This window comes from Plutella xylostella, chromosome 17 (genome assembly GCF_932276165.1).
Source record: "Plutella xylostella chromosome 17, ilPluXylo3.1, whole genome shotgun sequence".
Classification (NCBI taxonomy): domain Eukaryota; kingdom Metazoa; phylum Arthropoda; class Insecta; order Lepidoptera; family Plutellidae; genus Plutella; species Plutella xylostella.
In genome coordinates this window covers 1,597,735-1,625,430 of record NC_063997.1, presented here as the reverse complement: position 1 = coordinate 1,625,430, position 27,696 = coordinate 1,597,735, and the positions used below count along the sequence as shown (strand labels likewise).

At 37.7% G+C, this 27,696-nt stretch overlaps 1 protein-coding gene across 4 annotated transcripts; it reads left to right on the top strand.

Annotated features, from left to right (window-relative positions):
* LOC119691560 (cytochrome P450 9e2) lies at nt 1–27,511 on the top strand. Of its 4 annotated transcripts, XM_048627096.1 has the most exons (11): nt 17,182–17,766; nt 18,344–18,507; nt 19,360–19,514; nt 19,964–20,137; nt 20,691–20,829; nt 21,312–21,374; nt 23,292–23,504; nt 24,505–24,565; nt 25,956–25,995; nt 26,517–26,685; nt 27,288–27,511. In XM_048627096.1, exons 1-11 carry the CDS (start codon nt 17,573–17,575, stop codon nt 27,467–27,469), a joined length of 1,554 nt encoding a protein of 517 aa, XP_048483053.1. In that variant the 5' UTR covers nt 17,182–17,572; the 3' UTR covers nt 27,470–27,511. The 4 variants fall into 4 exon arrangements, with proteins under 4 accessions (XP_048483051.1, XP_048483053.1, XP_048483050.1 ...); XM_048627094.1 differs by lacking the exons at nt 17,182–17,766; nt 24,505–24,565; nt 25,956–25,995 and adding an exon at nt 1–1,861; XM_048627093.1 differs by lacking the exons at nt 24,505–24,565; nt 25,956–25,995 and having other exon boundaries at nt 17,186–17,766.
* Nucleotides 27,512–27,696: the final 185 nt, after the last annotated feature.

The window sequence follows — 27,696 nt, the reverse complement described above, 5'->3', positions numbered from 1 at the left end:
CCTTTTCCGTTTATCAGGAATTTTGTGCTTTTCTCAGTGGAACCTTTTCATTGCCCGAGAGTGTATATTCAACTTCAATTTTCAAAACTCAACAGCCCATATCGTCTACCTCAGTAGATATAAGAAGGCTCTGCCGCCGGACGCATCCACGCCAGTGGTCTGATGCGGCCGTACCATGTTGCAGCTATTGAATTCTATTTTTGGAATTCTGTTATTTGTCGTGTATGGAAATTGTGTTCAGTGGTTCTGTGCTGAATTTTTTGAAATATCTATGAAAATTATATAAAAAGAACTGTGGTTTGAAATCGCGTTTTTGTGCGTATTTTTTACTTATAATATTATGTATATTATATCCATAGACTAATATTCTGTGTGTAGTGATTATATCTATCTAGTTGGCAGCCTGTTGGGCAAAGATATCCTCTAACATGCCTTACCCACATTTCTTAAGAAATATTTTAAAACCTAAGTATTTGATATGAGCATTTTCTTGTGGTTTGATCCATAGAATTACACAGGAGGGAAGTAAAGCTATGTGTATCCATTTAAATTTAAAAAAATCTACTTAAAACACACGATTAATATTACACCCTTTCATTTAATCATTTAAAACGACCCTTAAGCCATTACAACATAGTAGGTAATAGGTATATGTAGATGATATTCGTGCGAGCCAATAAATGCTGTAAATCAACAGTATACTTTTTATAAAATCCGCGTTTCAAATTGAACCTAACGGATCCGTTCAAATAGCTCAACAAGCAATTAATATTTCATCTCCGTTTCCCATCAATACCACTCTTACGTTAATTGGCCGAAATTCGACCATTTTTTCGTGAACAACAATAAAGTGGGATCGAGTGAGCTGTTTTGTCGATATATTTTTATCCTCCGTTGATATAGAGATCGTAACAATTTATTAACAAAATGCCTACCTACTTAGTATCGCTTTGCCTCAAAAGTATCTACATATATCAGTATTTATGTATTTATTTTTTATATTGTTCATGGAGAACCAACAGCATTTGCGTGAACTTATATGGTAACAAAAATATAAAATTCTACAAAACACGGAAATGCCATTAATAGGTTCCCATTCCCACCTATAGTGACAAAAATTAATGACTAAGTTTTAAAATAAAAATAAAAAATAACGGTAGGATTCTATTTTACAGTCTTTACATAGCACTTGACATTCATAACACTCGTACCTCTAGTCTAGTTACCTTTATTTCCTTCAAACCGTTGCCAGACTAATAAAACTCCACCTGTCAGCCGGCCCTCGCCTTCCCTGCGAGCCTCAGTCGTCCACTCCACACATTTCGCTCGACAAAGCCATATTTCCCGTTCGAAAACCGATTTATGTCCTCGTTTCCGACCGTTTATTTGTTTGGAAACCGACACGAGTGATTAAGTTGTAAAAAAACGGTAAAAAACGATCTTAAACGGATTTTTTCGCTGCTCTTCTATTTTTGTTTCGCTGTGGAACTATTAGCGCTAATAGCTTTGGTGGATTGTACTTCGTTGGTTTGAATATTTGTCTCGTTATTTTTTTATCTTTTCTACATAATGTTGTACCTACTTTAGTAATAGTTGGTTGTAATGGTTATGCACAAACACATCGAACTTCAGAATTCGAACCCGAGACAACCATTGACCTCTGTAACTAAGCGATGATGCGATTCAAAAAACATAGAAACCTATCGTTTAACAAATAACCATCGAGCAACAAAATGCAAATGATGAGCCAAAACTATTTCACAAAAAGCATTTTATCATTCGTATTCGCATACGAGCTGGGATCCGCTGATTACTTGTGTCAGCTGCCTGTTGGCAATACATCCATCTACATAAATATTATGTAAGTATACATATAAATAGTTATTTAACGGTGGGAAATATCGGAAGTAACCCACCGATAACGATGGCGTTGCTACGCATCATCATGGTCATCAGGGGCAGTCAGTGGGTCACTCTACATTATAATAAAAAACACGAACGAACAAGAGTTGTCACGCAACCGGTGTTCTTTAAATGCAACGAGACAGCGGCTCATAAATTACATTTTTCCTAAGCTTTGGAGGTTTCAAAGTTACTTAATTTAATTATCTAAAATATTCTACTTACATGTCCAAGCTCAGCATAGGTACATATTAGTGCCGGCTACACTCTCGTCCGTTGACAGTAACTTTTTAAAACGTTTTTTTAACCGTTATCAAGACCATGAAAAAGTCGTTACTGTTCGTGCAAACTCGTTAGCCGTGGCGACAGTTGGCCGCAATCTGCACTCGTTTTTTAGGGTTATGCGGGTAGATTAAGGTAAGAGCTTCGTTGGAGACTCAACTCCAGGCATCTCACAGTTAATTGGTTGCCGTACCTTGTAAGGGTTGGTGGCAGAGCGCTTAAGCATGGAAGGGCGTGTTAAGTTGCTCCCATTCCACCGATTAGGGTTGGTGATTGCATTTTTTCGGTGGTAGAAGTGGTAAGGCAGTGGCCCAAGGAAACACATCACATCGGAATAGTTTTGGTTTCTGATCAAGCCACGCATCCGGTGAACAGCTTCCTTGAGAAATAATGCATAGTGTGTAAATGTATTCAATACTAACATAATTATATATTCCTTGAGATATATAATGCAAATATTGTGTAAATGTATTCATTACTAACAAATATATCGTACTCATAGTTTTAATTACGGAATCATCATCCGGTTACAAACAAATTCGACTTTACAGCAAAGCATAATGCCAATAGTTATCTTTTAGCTTACCTACCAACAGGATATTCAGGGCAGCTTTTGGTCTATTTTCGTATCGATTTTCTATTCGTACCTACCTTAATAATTTAACTGAATAATACCGGTGGCGGTGGCGAAGCATTAGATAGATAGCAAACCCGTATCCTGAATAAATAACTTTTATATTTTGATCATTTTGAACTCATTCAAGCCGCGCTTTACTTTCTCAAAACAAATGACATTTCCTCTCATCTAAACAATCACGAAAATGACTCCCAACACTTTACTATTACTACCCTTTGTGAACCAAAAGACAAATATTTTGATTTATTTCCCCGAAAAAATGGGGATTTCCCGGGCGAGGCAAGACATAACATACGATTACCGTAATAAAAATCTCGAACAACCAAACACCTCACTTATTATTATCATATCGCGAGGCGCAGTCACGGCTGCTGTCAAATGGGGGCTAACGCGTGTGAATTTGCCGCTAGGGGCGCTGGTGTGCACTGAGAGCAAGTGACATTTTACTTTTCATATAATTTGTTTGGCGGGCTTCGTGATAAATTATATTTTCGTTCATTTCCCTGTTGAAAAGTGATCTCTTTTTGCGAAATTATCGCAAATATGGATTATTTGTCGTTGAAAGCTGAATAATTAAGGAAAAGAGGCGCAAAAATAAGCAGTCTCAAAGAGCAGCTAATTTCGAGGTTAGTTTGTTTACTGTTTACAAACTTATTTTTTACGAAGTGTATGCTTGTTTGCTTAGGTAACAGCTATGTTTTTTCTTTTTACAGATACCAAGACTATGACCGTAACAGTAACTTGGTTGGAAACGTAGAGGACAGCATCATACAACAAAATGATTCAGTGTACTGTTGAGTGGCCTTCAGAAACTTTGTATAGCAGTGTGAACACTAAAAATTAAACTCCAGATCTAGATATTATCACCAATGAGTACTTTGGAATTTATGTACAATGTATACCATCGCTCTTACGGTTAATTAAAACATCGTGATAAAACCTGCACATCTAGATTTTCGAACCCACCAACCTGCAGAGGACCAGCGTGGTAGGAAATGGTCCAAGCTTAGGAGTGGAGTTTAGACCTTAAGGCGATATGCACAAAGGCTCCATTCGAGTGAGCCAGGTGCAGGTACTGACACCCCCACAAATAATATAATACTTAGGGTCTGTTTCACAATGTCTGGTTAGTGGCTACCTGACGGATAAAATACCTACATGCTGTCACTCTCTGTTATAATTTTTTAGACAGTGACAGCATGTATTTTATCCGACAGGTAGCGCCTAACCAGACATTGTGAAACAGGGGCTTAGTATACTATACTACCATTATTTAGTTTCAACTAACAACTCAACCAGCATTCATTGTGTGGATTACTAATGTGTTATATTTTTTGTATAGCAGTGTGTTTAAACGGAAAGGATAAATAAAAGTTAAATCAGTGTGTAATTCTTTTATTTTTATTGTATTTATTAAATGCCTAATCCTTATTTACATTATGTTCTTTCTGAAATTGGTTATAATGATTTTCACAAACAAGAGATTGTCGGATAATAATTATTTCACATGCCACTGTTTTAGAACAGTTATATCACTTGTTAACATAAGTCCTCCTTTTCTTTCCGAACATAACGGATCTACACTACATTGCGGCATAGTAACTCGATGTGATGATAGTTATTTTATAATTAATAAGCTTATAAGATTCAAAATTTTAAAACTTTATTTCGCGCCAATTTGATACAGTCTCTTTTGATAAGTTTGACAGCTATGGTACCTCTTAACCTCAGCCGACAGTGGCGCCAACTGGTGAGCAAAAAAACGGTAGTCCCCATTACGCAGCTTTATTCAAGGGACTCGTATTTCGTAGGCTTGATTTAGGGTCTCAGCACATGGAAGCGTAACGTAAAGGGATCGTTTTTTTTTCTCCTGTCAACCAGGCATTCGCGGACTTGCGTTCTACTGGTTGACAGAAGAAAAAGAGGCGATCCCTTTACGTTACGCTTATATGTGCTGAGACCCTTATTCAAGGGACTCGTTTTCCTTAGCTTGATTTAATACGTAAATTCAGTAGCCCTTTCAGAACGTAATAGGAAAGAGTGACACTCGTGGTACCGCCCCTGTTGGGAACAAATAAACTTTGAAGGTACCGACGATGCTATGTTTTCGAACGCTGCTGACGGTAGCTTTTTCGTCCTACCATCAATCTTTATCACTCATCGGTCGCTTCCAGTAGTTATGATAGGCCTTTTTATGAAACAATCCGATGGCTCTACATACCTAGGTATATTTATACATCTAGGCTATTCTTTAAAGCGGGGTTTTTCAATCGATATGGTTTAAAAGTAAATTGAGTACATTCGTAATGTTACTGCTTCTTATTTAAAAAAAAATCATGCTGGTGCCATAACTGCTGAGAATATAAGATAAGATAAGATAAGATATTCTTTATTTGCACACAAAAATATGGACAACAATACAAAACTTAATCTAACACATATGTACAAATGGCGGTCTTATCGCTAAAAGCGATTTCTTCCAGACAACCTTTGGGTGGAAGGATATTTAGATGTAAAGGGTAAAGTGTAGCAGGAATAAAGAATATACCATAAATATTTAATATACCAAAACATACTACCTACAATATATTTACATACATAATTTATATACCTAGCATCATAATACCATGTTACTTATATATAATAATAAGCATATTAAAGAGGATATAGTGATCTTCAATCAAGAGCCGAGGAAATGGTCTTTTAACATCCTTTTGAATGAGGCCAATGACGGTGCTTTCCGTATACTAAGTGGGAGATCGTTCCATAGGGTGATTGCTTGTATAGTGAAAGAGTCACTAAAGAATTTTGTGGTATGAGGTGGAATATTCAGCCGTAGGTTCTCTGAAGAACGTAATCCCCGGCTGTGGGATTCATGTCGAAAGTGAAATCGCTCTTTGAGATAATCGGGGTACGCTGGGTTAAACAGTATTGAGTAAAGAAGTGAAAGAATGTGAGTATTCCGGCGAAGGCGAATGGGGAGCCACTTGAGCTTAGCACGATACTCTGGAACATGATCATACTTGCGTAAACCAAATATAAACCGTATACAGACATTCTGGAGGCGCTCAAGTTTGTTAAGTTGCTCTTCGGTAAGATCGGGATAACATGAGTCGGCATAATCTAGAATAGGAAGAAGTAGGGATTGAGAAAGCACAATTTTGGTGGCTGTGGGCAAGAAATTTCGCAGTCTGCGGAGTGACCCTGCAGAAGCGAACACCTTCCGACTGACCTCATCAAGCTGCGTCTTCCAGGTCATAGCATTGTCCATGTAGACCCCTAAGTTTTTCACCTGTTTACTCCAAGGTATGTGGACACCATCAAAAACTATTGGAGGGAGGGCATTGTAGTCAACAAATGAGCTGAATCTGGGGCTGCCTAATATAATGACTTGTGTTTTGGTTGGATTGACTTTCAAACCGTGATTTTGACTCCACGCCAGTATATAATCCAAGTCAGTGTTGGTTTTATGTATGGCAACTGGGAGGTCGGAAATTGGAGCATGGTTATAAATTTGTAGATCATCTGCATAAAGGTGGTAGGAAGAAGAGATGTTGTTGGATATACTATTTATGAATATTGCGAAGAGAAGAGGAGACAACACGCCACCTTGCGGGACACCAGCCGTAGTACTACACCAAACAGAGTAGGACTCTTCAATACGGATTCGCTGCCGGCGTCCGTGCAAGTAACTATGAAACCAGTCAATTACCGTTGGAGATACATTAAGAGAACGTAATACCCCCAAGAGGATATCGAAATCCACTGTGTTGAAAGCATTGCTGAAGTCAAGTAGCGACAGCACAGTCAGCTCTCCGTTCTCCATACCCTGGCGAACGTCGTCCGTGATTTTTACTAATGCCGTTACCGTGCTGTGTCCTGGGCGGAATCCAGATTGGTAAGGATTCATGAGATTATTCTGCACTAAGAACCTGTTCAGCTGGTGATGGACGAGACGTTCGAGGACTTTGGAAAGGAAAGGAAGTATGGAGATAGGGCGATAGTCTGAAAAGGATGGGTTGGATTTTTTGGGCAAAGGAGTTACTTGGGCGTCTTTCCAAGAGGATGGGAACGTATTAGAGGAGATGGAAAAATTTAATATGTGGGATATGACGGGAAGGATTATGTCCAGGATAGGGAGTACCACGTTCCGACTTATGCTGTCACTACCGACAGCGTTCGTAGTGATGGCAAGTATACTTCTCTCAATGTCACAATCAGTAAAATGGCTAAAGTTGAATTCGGAAAAGTCAGGAGTTGGTATAGTAGAAAGATTGTTCAATGTTCTAAGTTTAGTTGCACTATCCATGGCTACTGACGATGTAAAATGTTGGTTAAGAAGGTTTAAGTCTAGATCTGCAGGAAAAGTTTGAGAGCGGGATTTACCAACTCCGAGTGACCTGAGGAAATTCCAGACTTTGGCTGGATCACCGTTTTGAATTGATTCATGAATATGGCGTCGTTGTGCGTCCCTACACACCTTATTGCAGTGATTACGTAGCGCAGTATATTTGTCCCTATTAAGGTCAGTAGGTCGAGATTTAAATTTGGACTTTGCTGCAACCTTCCGATTAATAACGATCTTGATTTCGTCAGTCAACCATGGTGCCGGGAAATGCTTCATTCTGACAGATCTGACGGGCGCATGGACGTCATACAGCTGGATGATAAGAGAATTAAACACTGACACCTTCTCATCCACCGTATCAGCATTAAATACCTCGTCCCAAGCTGCAGCCCGCGCATCACTGCGAAGGTTTTCCAGAACCATGCCACCAAAATTGCATTGAAGGAGAGTTCTAGGTTTAGCCTTAGGGGGGCGAATTTTACTAATATAAAGAGAAGCAGATTGCTAAATTGATTAAACTCTACTTAACTTGAAGTTCACAAATGTGAAACTGACAGTAAGTGCTGTAATTTGCTGAATTCCGATAATATTTGGAATACACACAAATACTTTAAAAGTAAATTATTTAAATCTTAGCAATACGACGGCAGCAGTGTACCGGAACATTTGTACAATAATTCGTGACTTCTGAGGTTCCGACTTGACTAAATGCGTTGCTCTGAGTCCTCTGAGCGACCTCAAGTTTAAGTTAGCTGAGGGTCTGCCCACACCTGTTTAAGTTAGCTGAGGGTCTGCACACTTTAATTTCATGTGCAATAAAGAATTTAATACAATGCAATAAAAATCTTTATTTGTAGTAAAAACAGAAAAATATAAATAGTATTTATAATTTCATAATAATAATAGACCTATGGCCAAATTCGTGCACTTTCGTGCGAATTTTTGTACGTTCTCGTTTATTCATGATAGCCGAGGCATGGTGTCAGACCTACTTACTCATAGGCTGCTCATACCCTATGATTACGGCCTAGGTGTGTCGAGCAGTGGATGATTTTTATGTGATGATAGTGTTGACTCGATCAAGCGTATCTACCTAAAGGAAAATAATTCGGTAGTGTGTGGCAACACCGTTAACTAAATGTGTGGCTCTACGGCCAAAGTTCCCAGTTTACTTAAACAACCACTCGCCTTGTTTATATTCATCGTTTGAATTAAACAAAAAGGTTACAGTGAAACACTGTAATTATTTAATTCACAAACATGGGGGTTGTCATAAAACATTATGTTACTACAAGATATACAGTGCATCTACAGGGTGTTGCAAAATTAGCAAATTTCCAAAACTCGTAGAACAAAAGATGTTCAGAATGACCCCCTTTCAGCTTAGTATACTCTTTTTGCAACAACCTGTATAATAATAATAACAAAGTAATGAAAACGGAAATGGATCTATTCAATCGATGTACCTATTCATTCCTTTAAGCATAAATCTGTTAAAAATCAATGATCCATTGGTGTTTTATTTTAACACTGAAAATTACAAGTAGTCTTTGAAAAAACGCACTCTTTATTTTCATGACTATTGTAATTATATGGACTGTAGCTTCCGGACCACCATCACTCTAAAGCAGTGTTTTTCAACCTGTGGGTCGCGAGCCCCCGGGGGGTCGCGAAGCCTCTGTAGGGGGGTCGCCAAAAATCGAAAAAACTGGGTACTTAAGAAAAAAAATATTAATAAAGAAAATTTATATATACCATAAATAATAATACTGTACATTCACATATACACCCTGTAGGGTTATTTATGGATATTACCCAATAATACAATCATTATCTGAAACTGGACCATTTCTATGATGTTTAATTTAAATATTTAAGTTTTTGCCAAAACTTTCAGCTTAAACTCGAAAATTTAAAAACTACCCATTTTTCAATTACTTTTTCGTTGTTTTGCATGATTGACACCTTAATAAACTAATTAAAATAATCAAATACATGTGCATTATTCGACTAAAATTTTATTAGACACAATAACATAAGTTCACAATGTTTTTAAGCTGTAGTGCAGAAAACTGTTGTGACATTCTTTTTTTAATTTAACTTATTTGTTTTGAATATTAAAAAAAATGTTTAACTATTTTGAGGTAAGTATTGTGTCTAATTTAAGTCAAATAATGCTTAATTTGATTGGTTTATTGGGGTTTTACTTATATGTAAAACAGGAAAGTAATTAAAATATACTTTCTAGTTTTTTTAAGCCAAAAGTAAAAAAGTTAAAAACTTAAATGAAGATATTGAATGTCTTGGGGATGGTTGGGTTTCGGATAATGCATTATAGGGTTCAATCGACTGGAAATGCCTTCCTCTATCACCTCCTGAAAGGATCAGGTCTACTTACCAATAACCCTGTATATACTTACTTAAACGATAAAAAAAACCGAAGGGTCAAGGGGGTCGCGATAAAATTTTTCCTCCCAAGGGGGTCGCATCATGAAAAAGGTTGAAAAACACTGCTCTAAAGCAATGGATAATACTATGATATGGCTGGATCGTTGATTGCTGTGTCAATGGTGGCACGGTAGCTGATAATTTTGGTTTTAACCCATCTAACCGGCCGACATATTATTATACACTTGTGTGATGGCCTAGCTGATAATGATGATGGCTTCTATCTATCTATCCGCATCCTTACATACAATATATTCAGCTACAATATAGGTTGCCACCTACAATGCAGAACCCGGATACTCGCGCGAATGCTAAAACGGCACACATTTTCCATTTTTATATGAAAGTGCAGCATTCAGCTCACATCTCCACATAGCATATTGTTTATAGTCGCTATAAAGTAGATGTTTTAAAGAAATAGCGTCAGATACCGTATTGTAGGCGAACACGTCCACTGCTGCTTACGTGAAACTACTCGTATCCAGGGCCCACTTTGTGAAAAGCGTTTTATGTATTTTCTTTAAATAAATATAATTTTAGGCTGGTGGTAGACAATTTGTGGTAAAAAATGTGTTATAATCCGAATAAAGGTCGCGCAGTAACTCTTCAATAGTTGCATTTAAAATGCATTTCGGTAATTTCAAAGAATTACGAACTTCTTTCTTAGCGTGTCGGTGAGAAAAACGCCTGTCGTTTTCTGCGTGTGGTGGGCCAGACGTAGATATGAGGTAGAGGCAAGATATGGGTCCCTACAGTTGATACTTTTCTCAGACTCCTTTCGTGTACTTTTTTTTTATTTATTTATTTATTAATCATTGCAGTGATACATAGGGTACAAAAGAATTCCCACAAAGCCAATATAACACCTACCTCAGGCACAGAATAATAACTAGTACCAGGTACAGAAGTCCATCTTCGCAATGGCTATCAAAGAAATATGACTCCATCCCATAAGCAATAAGATCTAATTTAGATCGCGCTCCAGCCGCACACGTTTTTATTTACTTACCTACCAATTTATTTTTGAGGGAATATGCGCCTTATTTCACTGGACTACGGTGCATAATAAGTTATACGTGGTTATACGCATTGAAAAAGAAGCCACCTTAGGGTTGCCTCAGCACGACAGACTACAATGTTTAGTAAGCAACGAACTGAGTTTGTAAAAAGAATGTCATGATATTAAAACAAAATAATTTGAATTTAGAATACAAAGCTATTCCAAACTTATTTTCTATTGGAAATGACTAGTTGAAGCTTCGGCAATTTCATAGTTAAAGACCTATTCATAGATCTATTATTTGAAGTAAAAGTAAAAGAAAGAGGTAGATAGGTACCTATTTCTACCTAAAACATTTACTTCAGTCAAAAAATGATTTTTTTTCTTCATAATGTGTGATAATATTGAGATGAAATTGATCATGATGTTCTGTTTTAGTTTAGTTGAGCATGGGCGTACCCAGGTAGGGGCAGGGGGGGGCAGCTGCCCCCCCCTAGCCCTCTCGAACCAGAGTTTTTTTTATTATTATATGTTTAAAAAATTGCATAAGATCGCCTTATATGCCTAAAATTGCTAGGGCTAAAATAAGAAAAAAAACACAAGTTTTCCGTTTTCCCGGAAAAGCTCTGCGGAAAAGTCATAGTAGCACATTCGTACTATCTGGGTTTCAACATCACTAACACATATTTGTGCGTAACGATATTTTATTTAGGATATCGATTAGGAATCGTTTTTTTTTTTAAAAGATGGCTCAGGAGTTTCTTGCCTCCGTTCTTCTCCTTAGACAGAAAGAGCCCCGCCTTATCCGAACGGAGAGTAATTTGTAAAAATTGACGTTCATCAGAAAATTTTATATTTTTACGACGAATAAAAAAAATTTACTTTGACTTTGACTTTGTATACCTGCTTAATTTACTGAAATAAAAAACAGAAAATATGAATTTTTCACTTTCTTAAATCAATCATTGCAACTATATCATAAAAACAAAAATATAATTTAGAAAACTTAGCTTTTTGACTTTTTTTAATTCTAATGATATAGTTTTGACTTCCATCACATAAATGACAACTTTAAGGGGTGAAATATAAAAATAAAACATTATTAGCTCAAATCTTCAGTTTCAGTCTCTATCATTAGTTATTCTGTTCTAAGTTCCTGCACCTGGCTCTATCGAGTGGAACTTTTGTTGTGCATATCCCCAAGGTCTAAACTGCCTTCCTAAGCTTGGATTGTACCATTTCCCACCACGCTGGTCCAATGCGGGTTGGTGGGTTCACATACCTAGATGTGCTAAATCTAGATATGCAGGTTTCCTTACGATGTTTTCCTTCACCGTAAGAGCGATGGTATGCATTGTACTTAAATTCAAATAACTCTTTGGTACATGTCAGCGCCGGGATTCGCACCCGCATCTCTGGCGTGAGCAGCGGGCGCTTACCCGACTGAGCTACCTCCGCTCCTCACTGAGCTACCACCGCTCCTCCGGTATATACCTATTGAAAATAATAGTAATGATAATCATAAAGGGGCAGGGTAGCTTCTGGCCAGCTGTTGGGCTTTAGGGACATCAGATTTCAGAGGGAGGACCCCTGTTCCTCATCTCTGGCTTGCCTTTATTTTGGTGTCCAGAACACAGAAGAGGAACAGGATCTCCCACCTTATGCTTGGCTAGCTTGAGTGGTGTTTTGCTAGAGCAAAAATGCTCGTAGAATGATGTGTTACCCAGTAAGGTATATAGAGGGATATTGATCGATAACTCGATTATCCTGAGAGCCGTATTTCATTTTGAACCTGAACTACACATTTGTGCGTAGGTGTTTTGTCGAACAAATATTATCATAGAATAATTGTGTTTTGCTCACATTACTATGCTTACAACAACGATAAGAATGTAATATAACAATGTAGCATAAAATATCTAAAGAAAATTAGCTAAAACTGCAAAATTACATTAATTTCTTAACTCGCCCGGTGTCACGATCAATGTACGCCGGAATTTTCGTCGCCTGTCACAGGCAAACTGACTTCAAATATCAACCACTATTTATAGGCATTAACAACAAGATGCACAAGTAAATGATGCGTTTCGGTTCGAAGCGGCAAAATAAGTTTAATATTAATGCAAAAAAATGTACAAAAGCACTCAGGTTCGAAAGGGCTAGAAAATAAATTAAACGTAAATGTTCCTGCCAATAAAAAACGTGTTACCTACTGTGCGCAAAATGAAACAGGTATGAGCTGCCCCCCCCTAGCTGAAATCCTGGGTACGCCCTTGTAGTTGAGCACGAATCCCACTCAGCTCACATTTTATAATCGATTCATTAATACATTTTGAAGGTAGTTGTGACTGTAAATTTAATACTTTAACGAAAAAAAAATTGGAATCGACTTTGTTCAACATGGAGAAAAAAAGGGTTTGTAGTTCGGATTAATTTCATTTCAAATAAGGAACATTAACTGAATGAATTACAAGAAATCAATAAAATACTTAGATTAGTTTTACCTGTCAGCATCTTTTGGTAATCTAAAAAAAAAAAATGGATCACGATCCGTATTTAAGCGATTAAATACGGCACAGTATTTTTTTGCTGCTTTTTTAGGGTTCCGTAGCCAAAATGGCAAAAACGGAACCCTTATAGTTTCGTCATGTCCGTCTGTCCGTCTGTCCGTCTGTCCGTCTGTCACAGCCGATTTACTCGGAAACTATAAGTACTACAGTGATGAAATTTGATGGGAATATGTGTTGTATGAACCGCTACAAAAATATGACACTAAATAGTAAAAAAAAGAATTGGGGGTGGGGCCCCCCATACATGTAACTTCTTCTTCTTTCTTCTTTCTCCTGCCCTTTTCCCAGTTCAGCTAGGGTCGGGCCTCCTCGTACTTCGGCGCCAGGATATTCTATCCCGGGTTGTCGATGTGGTCAGGTTTTGGGCTTTCATCTCCTTCTCGATATTGTACATACATGTAACTGAGGGATGAAATTTTTTTTTTCGATGTAAATACCCGTGTGGGGTATCAATGGAAAGGTCTTTTAAAATGATATAAAGTTTTCCGAAAAACATTTTTCTTAAAGTGAACGGTTTTTGAGATATCAGCTCTCAAAGTCGTAAAAAGTATGTCCCCCCCCCTCTATTTTTATAACTACGGGGTATAAAATTCTAAAAAAAATAGAGGTGATGCATGCTAATTAACTCTTTCAACGATTTTTGGTTTGATCAAAGTATCTCTTATAGTTTTTGAGATAGGTTGATTTAACTGTAATTTTGGTTAATTATTATATTTGCTGCTACGGAACCCTTTGTGCGCGAGCCCGACTCGCACTTGGCCGGTTTTTCTTTTTATGTCCATTTTTCTATTCATAAATTTTAATAAATACCTAAATACGACATTTATAAACTAGTACGAAATAGGAACAAATAGCGCGCGCGTGTATCGTCTTCCGCTTGCGGCAGCCGACTAGATTCGCCCCCTCGATGGGGCAGGCGCCAGGCTGGCGCCTGCGCCGCCCATGCGCGGAGTGACACAGGCCTGCCTCAGGTACCTAATTCAGGAATTTATTTGTCTCAACAATTTTTTTATTATAATTTATCTATGACCTCCTCTAATCTCCACGCTTGGCAAACGTTTTGGAGAAAATTTCGGGTGCCGTTCCAAAAAATACCGACACTAACAAAATAATACAAAGTCCATCTAAAGACCGTGCCGGAACGTCACACGAAGTTTACAAAGGGAACTTTAAACCATGTCCCGAATATTTGCTGACAAAATGCAACGACTCCACTAACCAATTCTAACCCTTATCCGGGAGTGAATAGGGGATACTTTGTGGACTTCACGCGGGCATTGTGGCAAGACTTTGTAGCATGTGATTGGATCCGGAATAGTTTCAATCTTGAAGGTGAACGGGAAGAGCACATGGAATTTGTTCTAACACAGGTTCTATACGACGAGTAGCTTCCTTAACTGTCACGAGACACTTGGACATAAGTACCTCTAGTTTATTTGATTTAGCCCCATTTTCGCCATACTCTGTATAGATCATAACCAGGGATTAGTGGTAGACTTTTGAGTACTTTTGACACATCCATCAAGAATTTAATATGAAGATGACATATAATTATTATGAACCAATCCTTGGTTACGATCAAACCGAGTATGGCGAAATTGAAGCTTAATTGAGAATTCTTAGGTGTACTTTGCCAGTGCCATGAAATGCTTAAGTCCAGCTTTTGCTAATTATCTTTCAGCGAGTTTACAGGCTTCCTGTGTACATTGTACACGGTACAGTCAGCGACAAACAAGCTTGACCCCTCTCTAGTAGCTTATCACCGTCACATTTTACCATGACTGACATATTTACAGTGTTTCTCGCCAGATGGAACACTGTATTGTGTCTATATGTCAATGGGTCAGTCACTTAGTTATTATTATTTACAAAATGCACGTGTTTTTCTGCAGAGAGCTATTACTTTATTTAGTTTGTAGGCCGGCCGACAAAGACAGCTAGATGCCTCATAAGGTGTACTTATTCAACATGTACCTCCCATACCATTACCATTAATTTAAAATGCACAAATAACTATAAAAATTGGTTTAAAATGAAAAACTAACCTAGTTTTTCTCAGCAATACCTATGAAGTGTTATGCATCAACTTGCATTATCCAAGCTTTTACATTATAAAAAAAACTACGAAGCTCATTTCAGCACGGAGGATGCATGCGGCGGAGCTCATTAAATAATGGCATAATGGCGGCATTGTTCTCGTCACCAGCTCACTAGCGCCACGGCGCGGCAGCGGCGGACTCGAACAACAAACTTCCCGCGCGCGGGAAACTATTGTCTCGACTACTTCCACCAACGTCACATTGTGGAAGAGCTAACTTTTTAATTTTTGCAGATCTAGGCACTCACTTCGTACAATGCCTACAGTTTTCGGACGAATGGCTGTTGAACTGTTGACGGCCTATTGTCCCGAACAATGGACCCGTCAAATGATTTTCGTGTTTGCCCGTTTTAATTGTTTGGTGGCACTGTTTGCTGTGCGTTATTTGTTGTTGTCGCAAACTATTATCGCGCGAGGGATGCAATTGTATTCAGCTCAAGCCGTCCTAGGATCAACACTAACAAACCACATAGGAACTTAATTATATACTTAATCCATCCCTTTATGTACTTGCATAATAGGGGTTTTATAGGCAAAGACTGGTGCACTAAGTAGGATTAAAGTTTATTTATGATTATAGAAGTACTTCATGACTACATAGCTTTACATTTTGGATTAGATTATACAATTATAGCAACGGTACAACTTTGAGAACTTACCAAGTTAGGTATGTTATGAGTAAGTCTAAGTACTCATAGCATAACTTCTATAGGTATTTTCTCTATCTAACTTTTACCCAAAAGTTTATTCGATTATTGTGTTCCCAGTTAAAGCTTTTTAATTGTCATTGTCTGGACCCTGTGTGAGGTCCTCATCCTCACTCGTAGGGCAAGACCTTGAGCCCTGACTTTATTAGTTTAAAATCTAATGAGTCTGTTCGACTGAAATATTTGGTTTGAAAACCTTTTAACTATTTCCAATGGATTGAGCTAAAAGTTTCTAGTTCTGCCTCTTTTCAAAGGCAATCGAGCGTGCGGCCACACGAGCTTTAGTAAATCGAGATAGATAATTAGTTTCTACGATTAATTAGGTTTATTTACGCTTTTTATGGGTTATTTTAACGAAAAGTTGGCGAAAAGTTGGTGCAGCAATGCACCTCTGCCTACCCCGCAAGGAAGTACATTAGTACAAGGCGTGAGTGCGTGTTTTTTTTTTTTTAGTTTTACACCTGCATCTGACCTATACCAATTTAAACGGAACTTTATGAAATACAGCGCTTTGACTGACTGAATAGGGTAGTTTAGTGGGGGATGGGGGGCAGTGATGTTATTCCTTCTATTACTGTTCGTACCTACATACTGTTCAAAAGACTGACGTCACATAATATTTAGACTATAAATACGAAATATTTCAGTATTATAACTTTGTTATTTTAAACAAATGACAATGGGCGTTTTGGGACCTATGTCCAATAAAGATGAGACATCATTGGATAGCTCTTTTCAAGTGAGCAAAAAAGTATTATGGCGACAAATCCGTATAAGTTGTCTATTTTGAAATATATTCGTCGGAAGGTAGTATTTTTCTATGGCATTGCACTCTCTCTCCTGATGACAGTTAGGGCGTAACACACGTAAACACGTATTATTGAAATTGGAGAAATTACTTTCAACTGAGATAATAAACAAATACAATATTATATGAAATATGATCATTTTGTTATAAAAATTAAAAATTAATGTGAAAAACTAACAAAAACATTAAAATTACAGAAATAAAATATAAAAACTTTCAAGGTACGATTATTCTAATTGGACAGTAAATCAAGACTAGCGCTTCCGTTATTCATATTCTGCAAAAAAATACCTTTTCAACGACGTATCACTCATTTCTATTAGTGCTGGTCCCAGCTTCCATATATTGGTGCCCATCATCATTTTTGCCTTGAAATATGATTTGTTTTTCTTTACAACAAGTCATCAACTAGATAAGTACTTACTTACCTAGGTTTCATTCAAAATATTAATTAGTTCTTATTATAGTTAATAATAATATGCCTTATGCATAGAGAGCACCAGAGCACCTCATTGCATAACAATACAACTCCAAAACAAACTATGATATAACTTGGTAACAGCCTCCACATAACTTTCTCCAAGCCGTTTCACTCTCGAAGTCTCAACGAGCGAAGGAGGTTAGTTATCTGCCGAAAATCGTGCGAATATGTGCACTAATATCGGACCAAAGAGTTTACAAATCTAGAAAAAAGTAAAAAATAAATCGAATGTGTTTCTATTTTTATTTATAGTGTATTTCCAGCCAGTGCTAAAACCTAAGTGCCGCCGTAATGTGGTGGTTTATTGTGATATTTGTGACATGTCTATTTTATTACTCGTGGCAGCGATTACGGTATTTTTCGTCGAGAGGTGTTCGCACACTCCCGCCATTTCCATTTTTAGGTAATCTGACAGCTGTCACATTTGGGCGGGAAAATTTCGTTGATGCCATTGCTGCAGGTTACAATGCTTTTAAGGATCAAAGGTAAATCGTTTTATTAATAATTATCCTCTTTACAAAATATAAACAGATAATATTAGGTTATTTACTTACGTTATACCGAAGTAAAATACAACATCACATAATCTTAACTTAGTATTTTAATACCTTGTCAAACTCACGAAATTCCTATTCATTCATAAAATCATTGATGGTTTGTGAGCTTAGACAAGTACCTAATGACATATCTTGGTTTGTGACTTTCAAACTGTATACCTAACTATAATAGGTACTAAAGAAGCTACTTGAAGTTGTGTACTACTCGTACATCTACCATGCCACCACCGACCCATTAGCAATTAGCAGCGGCGCTTGCTTGTCAAACATCTGACAGATCCATACAAGTTACGTCAGGTGCCAATTTCTCCATAGTCGGTTAGAGCATAACCAGGTATTAGTGGTTGACTTTTGACACATCTGTCAAGAATTTTATAATTGATGAACCAATCCCTGATCCGTTTAGATAACCGACTATGGAGAAATTGGGGCTTAACAGCGAGCAACGCTGCTTATCGATTGTAACCCCACAGATATTCCAACTTATAACTGCAACTGCCCTCAGATACTTCGGGTTATACCAGTACCACGTGCCGACCCTCATCCCGCGCGACCCGGAGCTGGTGCGCCGCCTCGTGGTGCGCGACTTCGCCGCGTTCTGCGACCGCGGGGTACACATCCCGCCGGACTGCGACCCGCTGTTCGGACGCAACCTGATTATGCTGAGAGGTACAGTCTGCGGCGAATAAAGCTGACCTCTTCCAGAATTACATGGCTACCTACCACCATATCACCACCGCCAAATAATAATTAATACTTAATCAATAAGCAGTGTCACTCGCATGCTAAATTTTATATCAGTCAGATCCATTGTTACGTCAGATTTGACAAGCGAGCGACGCTGCTTAAGGATTGTTAATTGTTAATTTTCTGTGGTGTTAACTTAAGAAATGTGTTAGCTTAAGACAAACGAAGTTTCGGCGCGCTACGGCGTCGCTGCTGCGACTCTATCTCGTTGTACTTGTACCTAATATTAAACGAACCGATTGCATGACATTTCTCGATCGTTCGTTTATTTCTATTCTAGAATAACCCTCCTGTCAAATTAATTACGTAAGTACGTAATTAGCGCATTTTGAATTCGGTGGACCCCTCTGCCGTTGGAATTGGTGCGGCTAAATTATGTTTGTTTCCTTTTGTAGGTGTTTTATGAACTAGTTTATTGCTTAAATGGCAATTGTTTTGTTTAGAGGGATGGAATAACAAATATGTAGATATAAGTATAATTACCTCACCATCACCATGTTAATTTTAATCCTCCCATATTGTTGTCCGATGCCATGAAATTTCCACAATAGAATTATCATTTTCGTAAGGTAAATTACAAATTACTCATAATGACTGGTACTTTTATGGTGAGGTGATGGAAAAACGTAAATGGCGCCACTAGCGATTTTGATATAACCACATAAAATATTGTTAATTAAAATAAAAGCGTAAAACCAGTAATCTGCGTATAATTTTCCGTACATTACTTACCACTTATTTACAACCACAACTCTCATTTTATTCGTTACCCAGGTTCAAAATGGCGGTCAATGCGCGCGTCCCTTTCTCCCGCGTTTTCTGCTGCCCGCTCTCGTAGCATGGCGCCGCTGATGGCAGAATGTGCCGCCGCAACCATGGACTACTTGAGGATCCATGTGGAGACTGGCAAGGAGATTGATACTGACAAGGTGTGTTGTGAAAAGTAGCCTGAAAGATAGATTTTATTGTAACCAGATACTTTTAAAAGGGGGATCCCACATAGGATACAGTCTGCCGTCAATATTGTCCAGGGTCTCAATGACCCTAAAGTAGTCTATAAAACTGGTGCTATAATATAGTACAGGATGTTTTTACGTAGAATTATAAATAACGAAGACCGAAATGTGGAGACGGCCAATGGGAGTAGCCTCCTCCTGACATGAAATGAATAATAGATTATTATAGCAGAGCTGCGGCGCTTCCTGGATAACTATTCTGGCTTGTTAGTCCTTTCAATAATCTAGTGTTTCTCAACAATACGCTAAGAAGGGGAAAGATATAGACAGAGAATACTAATAGTCATTCATAGGCTGATGATTCCAATAGACCTAACTACGCTTATCTATCTCACTCCAACTCATATCTTCCCCACTGCCAGATAGTGACAGCATACGTGAACGACGTGATAGCGTCGTGTGCATTCGGCTTCGCAGTGGATTCCCTGCAAGACCCCACCAACTGCATCTTCAGGCTCGGCCAGACCGCCGTGGTACAGCACACTACCCAGGTCATGAAGTTCTTCGGATATGAAAACTTTCCGAGGGTTATGAAGGTATGAGTTGTTTTCTGGAAATTTCTGTTAGTAGCGAAATTAAAATAAAAAGAGACAGATTTTTATTACTTGGAAGCGCAAAGCTTTTTCGCAGAAAACCTTTTTACGGTGAAGATGGCGTCTGTTATTATTAGTGCCAATTTCACCATTCTCGGTTAGAGCATAACCAGGGAGTAGTGGTTAACTTTTGACACATCTGTCATGAATTTTATATGGAGATGACGTTTAATTTATAAATCAATCCCTGTCGGTTAGATAACCGGGAATGGTGAAATTGGCACTTAGTCTATGGTGATAGTATTCAAAATAAATAATAATAATATAATATCAACACAGAAACAAACTCCTTTCAAACTTTATTGGTCACGTATTGTGACTTTTGTAATAATATATGGAGAAGCTCTGGAGAAGTGAGTTTTTGTCCGCGATTTTCCAAAATTCAAACAAAAGATGTTGAGAATGTCCTCCTCCCGGCATAATCTCCTTTGCTCCTTTCGCCTTGCTATATCACCTTTGCATCACCCTGTATATTAAAATTTGGTTAACTTCTCAGCTGCTCGGCGTGAAGATAATCTCGACGTCTGACGCTGACAAGTTCGCTCAGCTGTTCAAGTCAGCGCTCAAGTCGCGTCGGGAGCAGCAGTCGCAACCCCGACCTGACTTCATACAGACCCTGGTCGACGCCGCTCAAGGTTGGTAGAACCACTGAATAATCATTAGTATGGTTAAACCAAGGACTTACTAGCGGGCTGATTATGGTAGAGGCTGGTTGAACGATCACCGGTTTTCATAGAGAAACTAATGAAATGAGAAAAAAATACTAAGAGATAGGAGAGGACTGAAAGGATTGATGGATGAATACAATGGAAATCACTTCTGTATTACTTATTGCATAAATTATTATACAATTACGTAGGTTCATGGTAGGTTCGTAATTCGCAGTATACATATTTATGTATGTGTATTCAAAGTAGACATTTTAATTCGCTACATTCAAAATAAAATGTACTTACCTACCTATTTTATTAATGAAGTACTTACTTACCTTTCCTGGAACCTATTTTTGCCCAGTTCTCAGATTCAATTAAAAACTAATTAAGTCGTGTACCTAAGAAAAATAAACAAAATCCCTATTATAATTTTCGTCAAAACGTTTCTTTATTCTGTTTTTCAGGAAAACTGAAGGATAAGCAAGAGGACCCGAATAACAATGAGGATTCGACAAATTGGACTAAAAGTGATTACCTGCTTTTTTCTTCCCTAATTTATATAATGCTTTTCATTTTTATCTCCAAAATAATGGTCGTTTTTTACGACAAATGCTACAGTTAACAAGTGTACTTAGATATTTATTTGTTGTTGCTTTAAAGCTCATAAATAAGTATTTTATATTGGATGGAAACCTATCTTTAACATTGTATTGGATTTCATATAAGCAGTTCGGTACAGTAAAACAAATATACCTAATAACCCAACTAACATCGTAGCGTTAAAAAAACTCTCATATAACTTGTATAATGGTTCCATTCGAAAATTAAAGTGTTAAGACATAGCTGTATAAGAGTGTAGGAGAGTGCTCTAACTCACTTATAACCACGAAAGAGGCCCACGATTTTGAGAGTAAAGGCTTTAGAAAGTCTGTAAAACGGTGTCATTGAAGTGTTTAAGTTATAGAAAGCCTGTAGTACGGTGTCATTGAAGTGCTAAAGTTACTATAGAAGAGGGTTTAATCCCTCTCAGCTAGAACTTTTACCGGTATAGTTGTAGTTTTAGAATGGTTATTTGACTCCCTAACTCTTATTTGTTTGGTAAAAAAGGGTTAAGTGAGTATGTTACCGTTTTTCGAATACACTTTTACCATACAAGTTGTATGTCTTTGAAAATAATAGTGTCAACAGCAATCATACGCGACAGTATTAGAGTGACAGTATTGATCATTACTAAATAACAGTAAATATAATATATTTACTTGACTTAACATGTTTTGTGAATTGAAAATAATATGCCCTTGTAATTTTACTGTAATGTATACCATATTTCCCACCTCAATTTTAATGCGCTCCGAATTTATTAAGGATTTCAAATGAAACATAAGTAAATATAAAATAGACGACTCAATTTTGTATTTTTTTGTATCCTTGCTGTATGTCCATTAGTTTCATAAATCGATTGGCATGACTGGAATGACAAAATTCACATAAATAAGTAAGTATTTTAAAGCAAATTATTGTTTATCCCAGCAATTTATAGGTTAGGTCGTCTATGCAAATGGCGAACTTACATTTAAGACATATAGACTCACCTAAGTCATCTATTACACTTTTTGAAATAGAACACCCTTAGCCAAGGGTATTATGCAGTCTTAGTCGATCCGCACAGTCTTGCTTAACACCGTTACTTTTACAGTCTACTTGCCTAACGCAATAAGCGTAAGTTAAGTTAACCTTAAAGATTAAAACTGCATTGTTGAGTTTTCCAACACTGTAAGAATCTTGTCTTACTGCACTCTTGACAAAATCTTTTTATAACCAATTCCTGCAGCCTAAATTCAATATGACACCTAAAGATTTATATGGGTATTAAAGGAAACCACTTAACAACCATAAGTGTTAACAGGTGTCAGTGAGCACTCTTATATAGCTTTAGGTTCTAGAAACAGTTTAAACCTATAACATCTTAATTATAATTGCTTTGACTAATACCATTTTAACACTTAAACCTGCTGTTAACACTAATTTCATTTGTTAAATCATCTTTATCGCTTTATGTTAGAACTGAGATAATTATAACACAGTTATACAGGTTAAAGTTATAAAAATAGCTGTAACTGAGGGTAAAATGTTTGTTGGGAACCGACCCACAGCGCAAACCGTTTGACCTTATTAATACTCATAGGTGGAAAATAGATGCAAATAAGGATACTCATACATTAGTTACTTACATAGGTAGGTATATTATTTTGGATGATAAATTAAAGGGGGGGAGGGGTAACACATTCATATCTCTTTTGCTAATTGTAGTTACATAGGTAGGTAATTTGTTATTATTGAGCACACCAATGCACTAAATACTAAATGATTAAACTAACTTTCACCAACCACCAAAATGAAAAATACGCTCGTCACTCCAACCGCCAATCTTTGGAACTTTCCAGAATTCTCCGACGACGACTTGGTCGCTCAGGCGGTATTATTCTACGTGGCCGGCTTCGACACGACTGCCAACTTGATTAACTACTTCCTGTACGAAATGGCGGTCAATCCGGAGGTCCAGCGCCGGCTGTTGGCCGAAATTGATGAGGCTGATAAAAGCGGCGATCTGTATGAAGCGGTCCAGGGGTTGCAGTATCTGGATATGTGCGTTAATGGTGAGTGAGAATTGATGGATGGGGGAGTAAATTTATCTAAGCATGATGTTAAGTACCGACAACTCTCTCAGCCCGCACTTGGCCAGCATGGTGGACTAGGCCTAAAACCCTTCCTTCATTGGAAGGAGACCCGTGATGGGTCGTGATGATGATGAATGATGTTAAGCTTTATCCCCAACCCGCCTGTGCATATTATATTATGCAACCCTCTTGGAGGATGCTCGACTGCTCGTGCCCCTTAGGTTTATCAAAAATTCGTTAGGTACTTTCTTGCGTGCAATTAATGCAAGAACCATCATGAACTGATCATCTGCGTAACATAATGTAAAATCATAATTTAAATAATTTTTACCTTATCCGATTCATAAAAAATATAATAAACTCGCGAGGAATAAATAAAACAAAATGCACGTTTTTACTTAGTTGGTAATTTAATATTCTGATGATGCGCTGTTAAATGTATACCTACTTCAATATTGCAGACAGTGTAAGTATTTTAAAAATAAATATGAAATAGGAAAGTGCCTACTGTGAACTTAACCCCGCGGTCACTGTAATAACGTAATTTCAGAGCACCCCTTATATAAAAGGGTTTTCATTAGGCCAGTTAACTGGATTTGGGTTTTGGAATGGTGTTGGTTAATGCAGCGAAAGGCCAATTTACGTTAACATCATTGTGGTTGGTACGTAACTTGATTTACGCATAACTTAGAAAATTATAATATACCTAGCCTATATTCTTTAGTTGTGATAAAATAAAATTATTGTACGGCATCATTATCGACGTAGACAAACTCACTTTGCACGTTTCACCAATCACATCGCTGTGTTTATCGCTATATAAAAACGTTTCACCAATCATGTTTATCGCTATACAGTACCGATTATCTACAGGGATAATAGTGCCCTGCTGTTGCTAGTACCGCCGCAATACAATTACAATTTCTTACTATTATTTCCTATGTGTTGTCTTTTAACCGGGTTTTCCTAAAATTTTCAGAGGTGCTACGTCTGTGGCCGCTAGTGGGGTCAGCTGACCGTAGGTCCGTGGCTCCTTACAACTTTGGACCAGTGGCGGATTTACAAATTTGCCGCCCGTAGGCCATTAATATTTTGCCGCCCCTACTGACTTTTGAAATTCAATACGTTAGTTTAATTCCGTTATTATAGTACGATTGTGAACTTAATCATATTTCTGTCATTTAATTAGACTATTTTTGCAAGCATTATCTACTAAAGAGTTTAATGTTAACCTAAAAAGTTTAATTTGACAGGCAAATAAAAAACCCGTAAAAAGACTTTAAAGCTTAAAACATCTGTAAGGTGCAGGTGGGTTATTCCGAAAGGTTTTTGGGTGAGTTGGATACATGTTCGTATTTTGTCAATTTATGAGGACTGGTTGGGTAATTTTGATTCATGTAAGGGCGCTTTGTATACTTTAATATACTACCTAAAACTCTGTTTAACAGACTTCTCTAAATACCCACGGAATTCGTAAATATTTTAGTTTCAAAAGCTCATATTTTTTTCTTTGCACGAGGGTAATTCCAAAAGAATGCGGGTTGTTCCGAAAAACATTTAAAATGAGTGATTTAGATAATTTAAGCAAAAGGATCATATGTATTTTTCGATCAGCTATAACCTCGCAAAAACTTTTTTCGCAATATTGCCTAGAACTGCCTAGAAGTACTTAAACACATTTATATGATATTTATAATTCGGAATTACCCGATCCACAGAATTTCATAGTAAAATGTTCCAAAATTCGGAATTACCCTGGTTCGCTTATTCCGGAAAATACAAAAAAAAATAAGCTAGGGTTTTTAAACTCCGAATGTAGTGAACAAAAACGACAATCTTTTGTATGAAAAAACAATCAGTTAAGTAACTTAACTAATTTCTTAATTACCGATGTGTGGGTAATTTCGAAAATTCAAAAATCCGGATATTTGCACTCTTTTACTAATTTTACGTTTTTACACAGTCGGTCCTAGCGCCCTGAGTCAACCCAAGCGAGGTAGAAGATTAAGTGGCCATCAAGGTGAATGGTTCCACGGTTCAAATTATGGCTGCGTTTGGAAGAAATCGGCAAAAATCCTGCACCTTAACTTTTAAAAATCGATTTTCAGCAATCTTATTGTCTAAGAATACTCTCCCGTAGAACACATGTGATTTAAAAAAACTAAATTGAAATCGGTTCATTTGTTCAGCCCCCCTACTCTTGAAAGGCAATGTATTGTATGACTGTAATGATCCATGATCCGGTTTTAATAATTTTTAAGGCGTTTATTAATCGTTTTCGTATTTTATAATAGTAATTTATACATGGATGGTACAGATGATACACGTATAATTAATTATAAAAAACTACTTATTTGCCAAATTTGCCGCCCCTCTCAATCTGCCGCCCTAGGCACTGGCCTTTTTGGCCTATAGGTAAATCCGCCACTGCTTTGGACCCACGGCTCCAGGGAGCAAGCATGAATTGACTGTGAGTTCAAAACACTAATGTGGTTAACCACAATCATAACATAACATATTCTTTATTTGTACACAAAAATATGGACAACATTACAAAACTTAATCTAACACATATGTACAAATGGCGGTCTTATCGCTTAAAGCGATTTCTTCCAGACAACCTTTGGGTGGAAGGATATCAATCACAATCAGCTATTGATGCTAATCTGACTAGCCAATCCCTACCACGATGACAAGTAACTTTTGATTTATGTACACAACTTTTGAAAAATTCGCTAAATAAAATTTTGCTATTCCGTAGAAACTTTGTTAACACATTCGTGGACACGACGTCTATAGACGTCCTCAAGGTAACATCACGACGTGCCAGACGTGTAGACACGTCAAATTCAGGGCTCTTTTTTTATAGTTTAATTTCTATTTACTCACTTATATGAGTCACCAGCACATTCAGAATGATGTCATGAGGATGAGACAACCCATTTCGGCTTAACTAGTTACTATAAACCACTTATGTCCGTGTATTTACAGGCAGAAGCCGGCATCCACGTGTGGCTACCTATCTACTCCATCCACCGCGACGAGGCCTACTGGCCGAACCCCGACCAGTGCGATCCCGAACGCTTCTCCCCGGAGAGGAAGTCAGAGATAGTCCCCTACACTTACATGCCGTTCGGAAACGGCCCTCGGCATTGTATTGGTAAGCGCGCTTTTCTATAAGTATCTATAACATCCGTCGTTGTTAACTCGAGTCCGCGCTCTATGTACTTACACATTATCGTAAATAAAGATACATTACGGAAATGGCGGCCGTTACAGAACTGGGAATAGAGAGAATACTTAATGACAGACAGACATCTGCGGATTGATCGAGTTGAAGACGAGCTTTGATTATAATCAAAGCATTATGATAAATACCTACAAAAATACGGCTTATAAGCTATCTCGTCAGCTTATAAGCCGTATTTTTGTAGGTATTTATCGTTTCTTTATTCACGGGTGTTATTTACGCCCTTTAAACCTTTCAGACTCATGAGTCATGTGACCTCTCGCACAAATGCCCAGACGCACTCCGGGCATCGAACTAATGGCTTTCTGCACTTTCCGATACTGAGCTTGTTTACCGTTATTTATTTCGATCGTCATTGTTTTGTTTTCTTCAGCTCTTTGCTAGTTTCAATAACTTAATCGCTTAGGTAGGTAAACGATGTCTGGTATACATTATACTTATTGGTAAGTTAAGTAGACAAGATTAAACAACTTCAGTACCTAAATAAAAACAACATAATTGTCTTTCCCCAGGGTCCCGTTTCGCAGTGCTGGCTGCGAAAGTGTTTCTGGTGCGGATCCTGAGCGGTTTCCGAGTGCGGCCGGGCGACAAGACGCCGCGGTCGCAACGCCTGCACCCGATAGCGTTTATACTGCGGCCCGCTGACGGCTTCCATCTTGTTGTTGAACCTAGGGATAGTTTATATTCTAGTTGAAAATGTAAATAAAAATACCGAATAAACTTTTTATAACTGTTACTTTATAATTTTATAGAATGTTTAAACATAACTAGTCCACCTTGAGCGTACTCTCATTAGAGAAGTACGTACGAAAGTACCTAGCGCACCTACCTAGTTAATGTTCGTTGATATAAATAGACCGACCCAAGTTGACCCAACTGATACATGACCTCAGAATACGCTATCATTATTTTCATATAAAA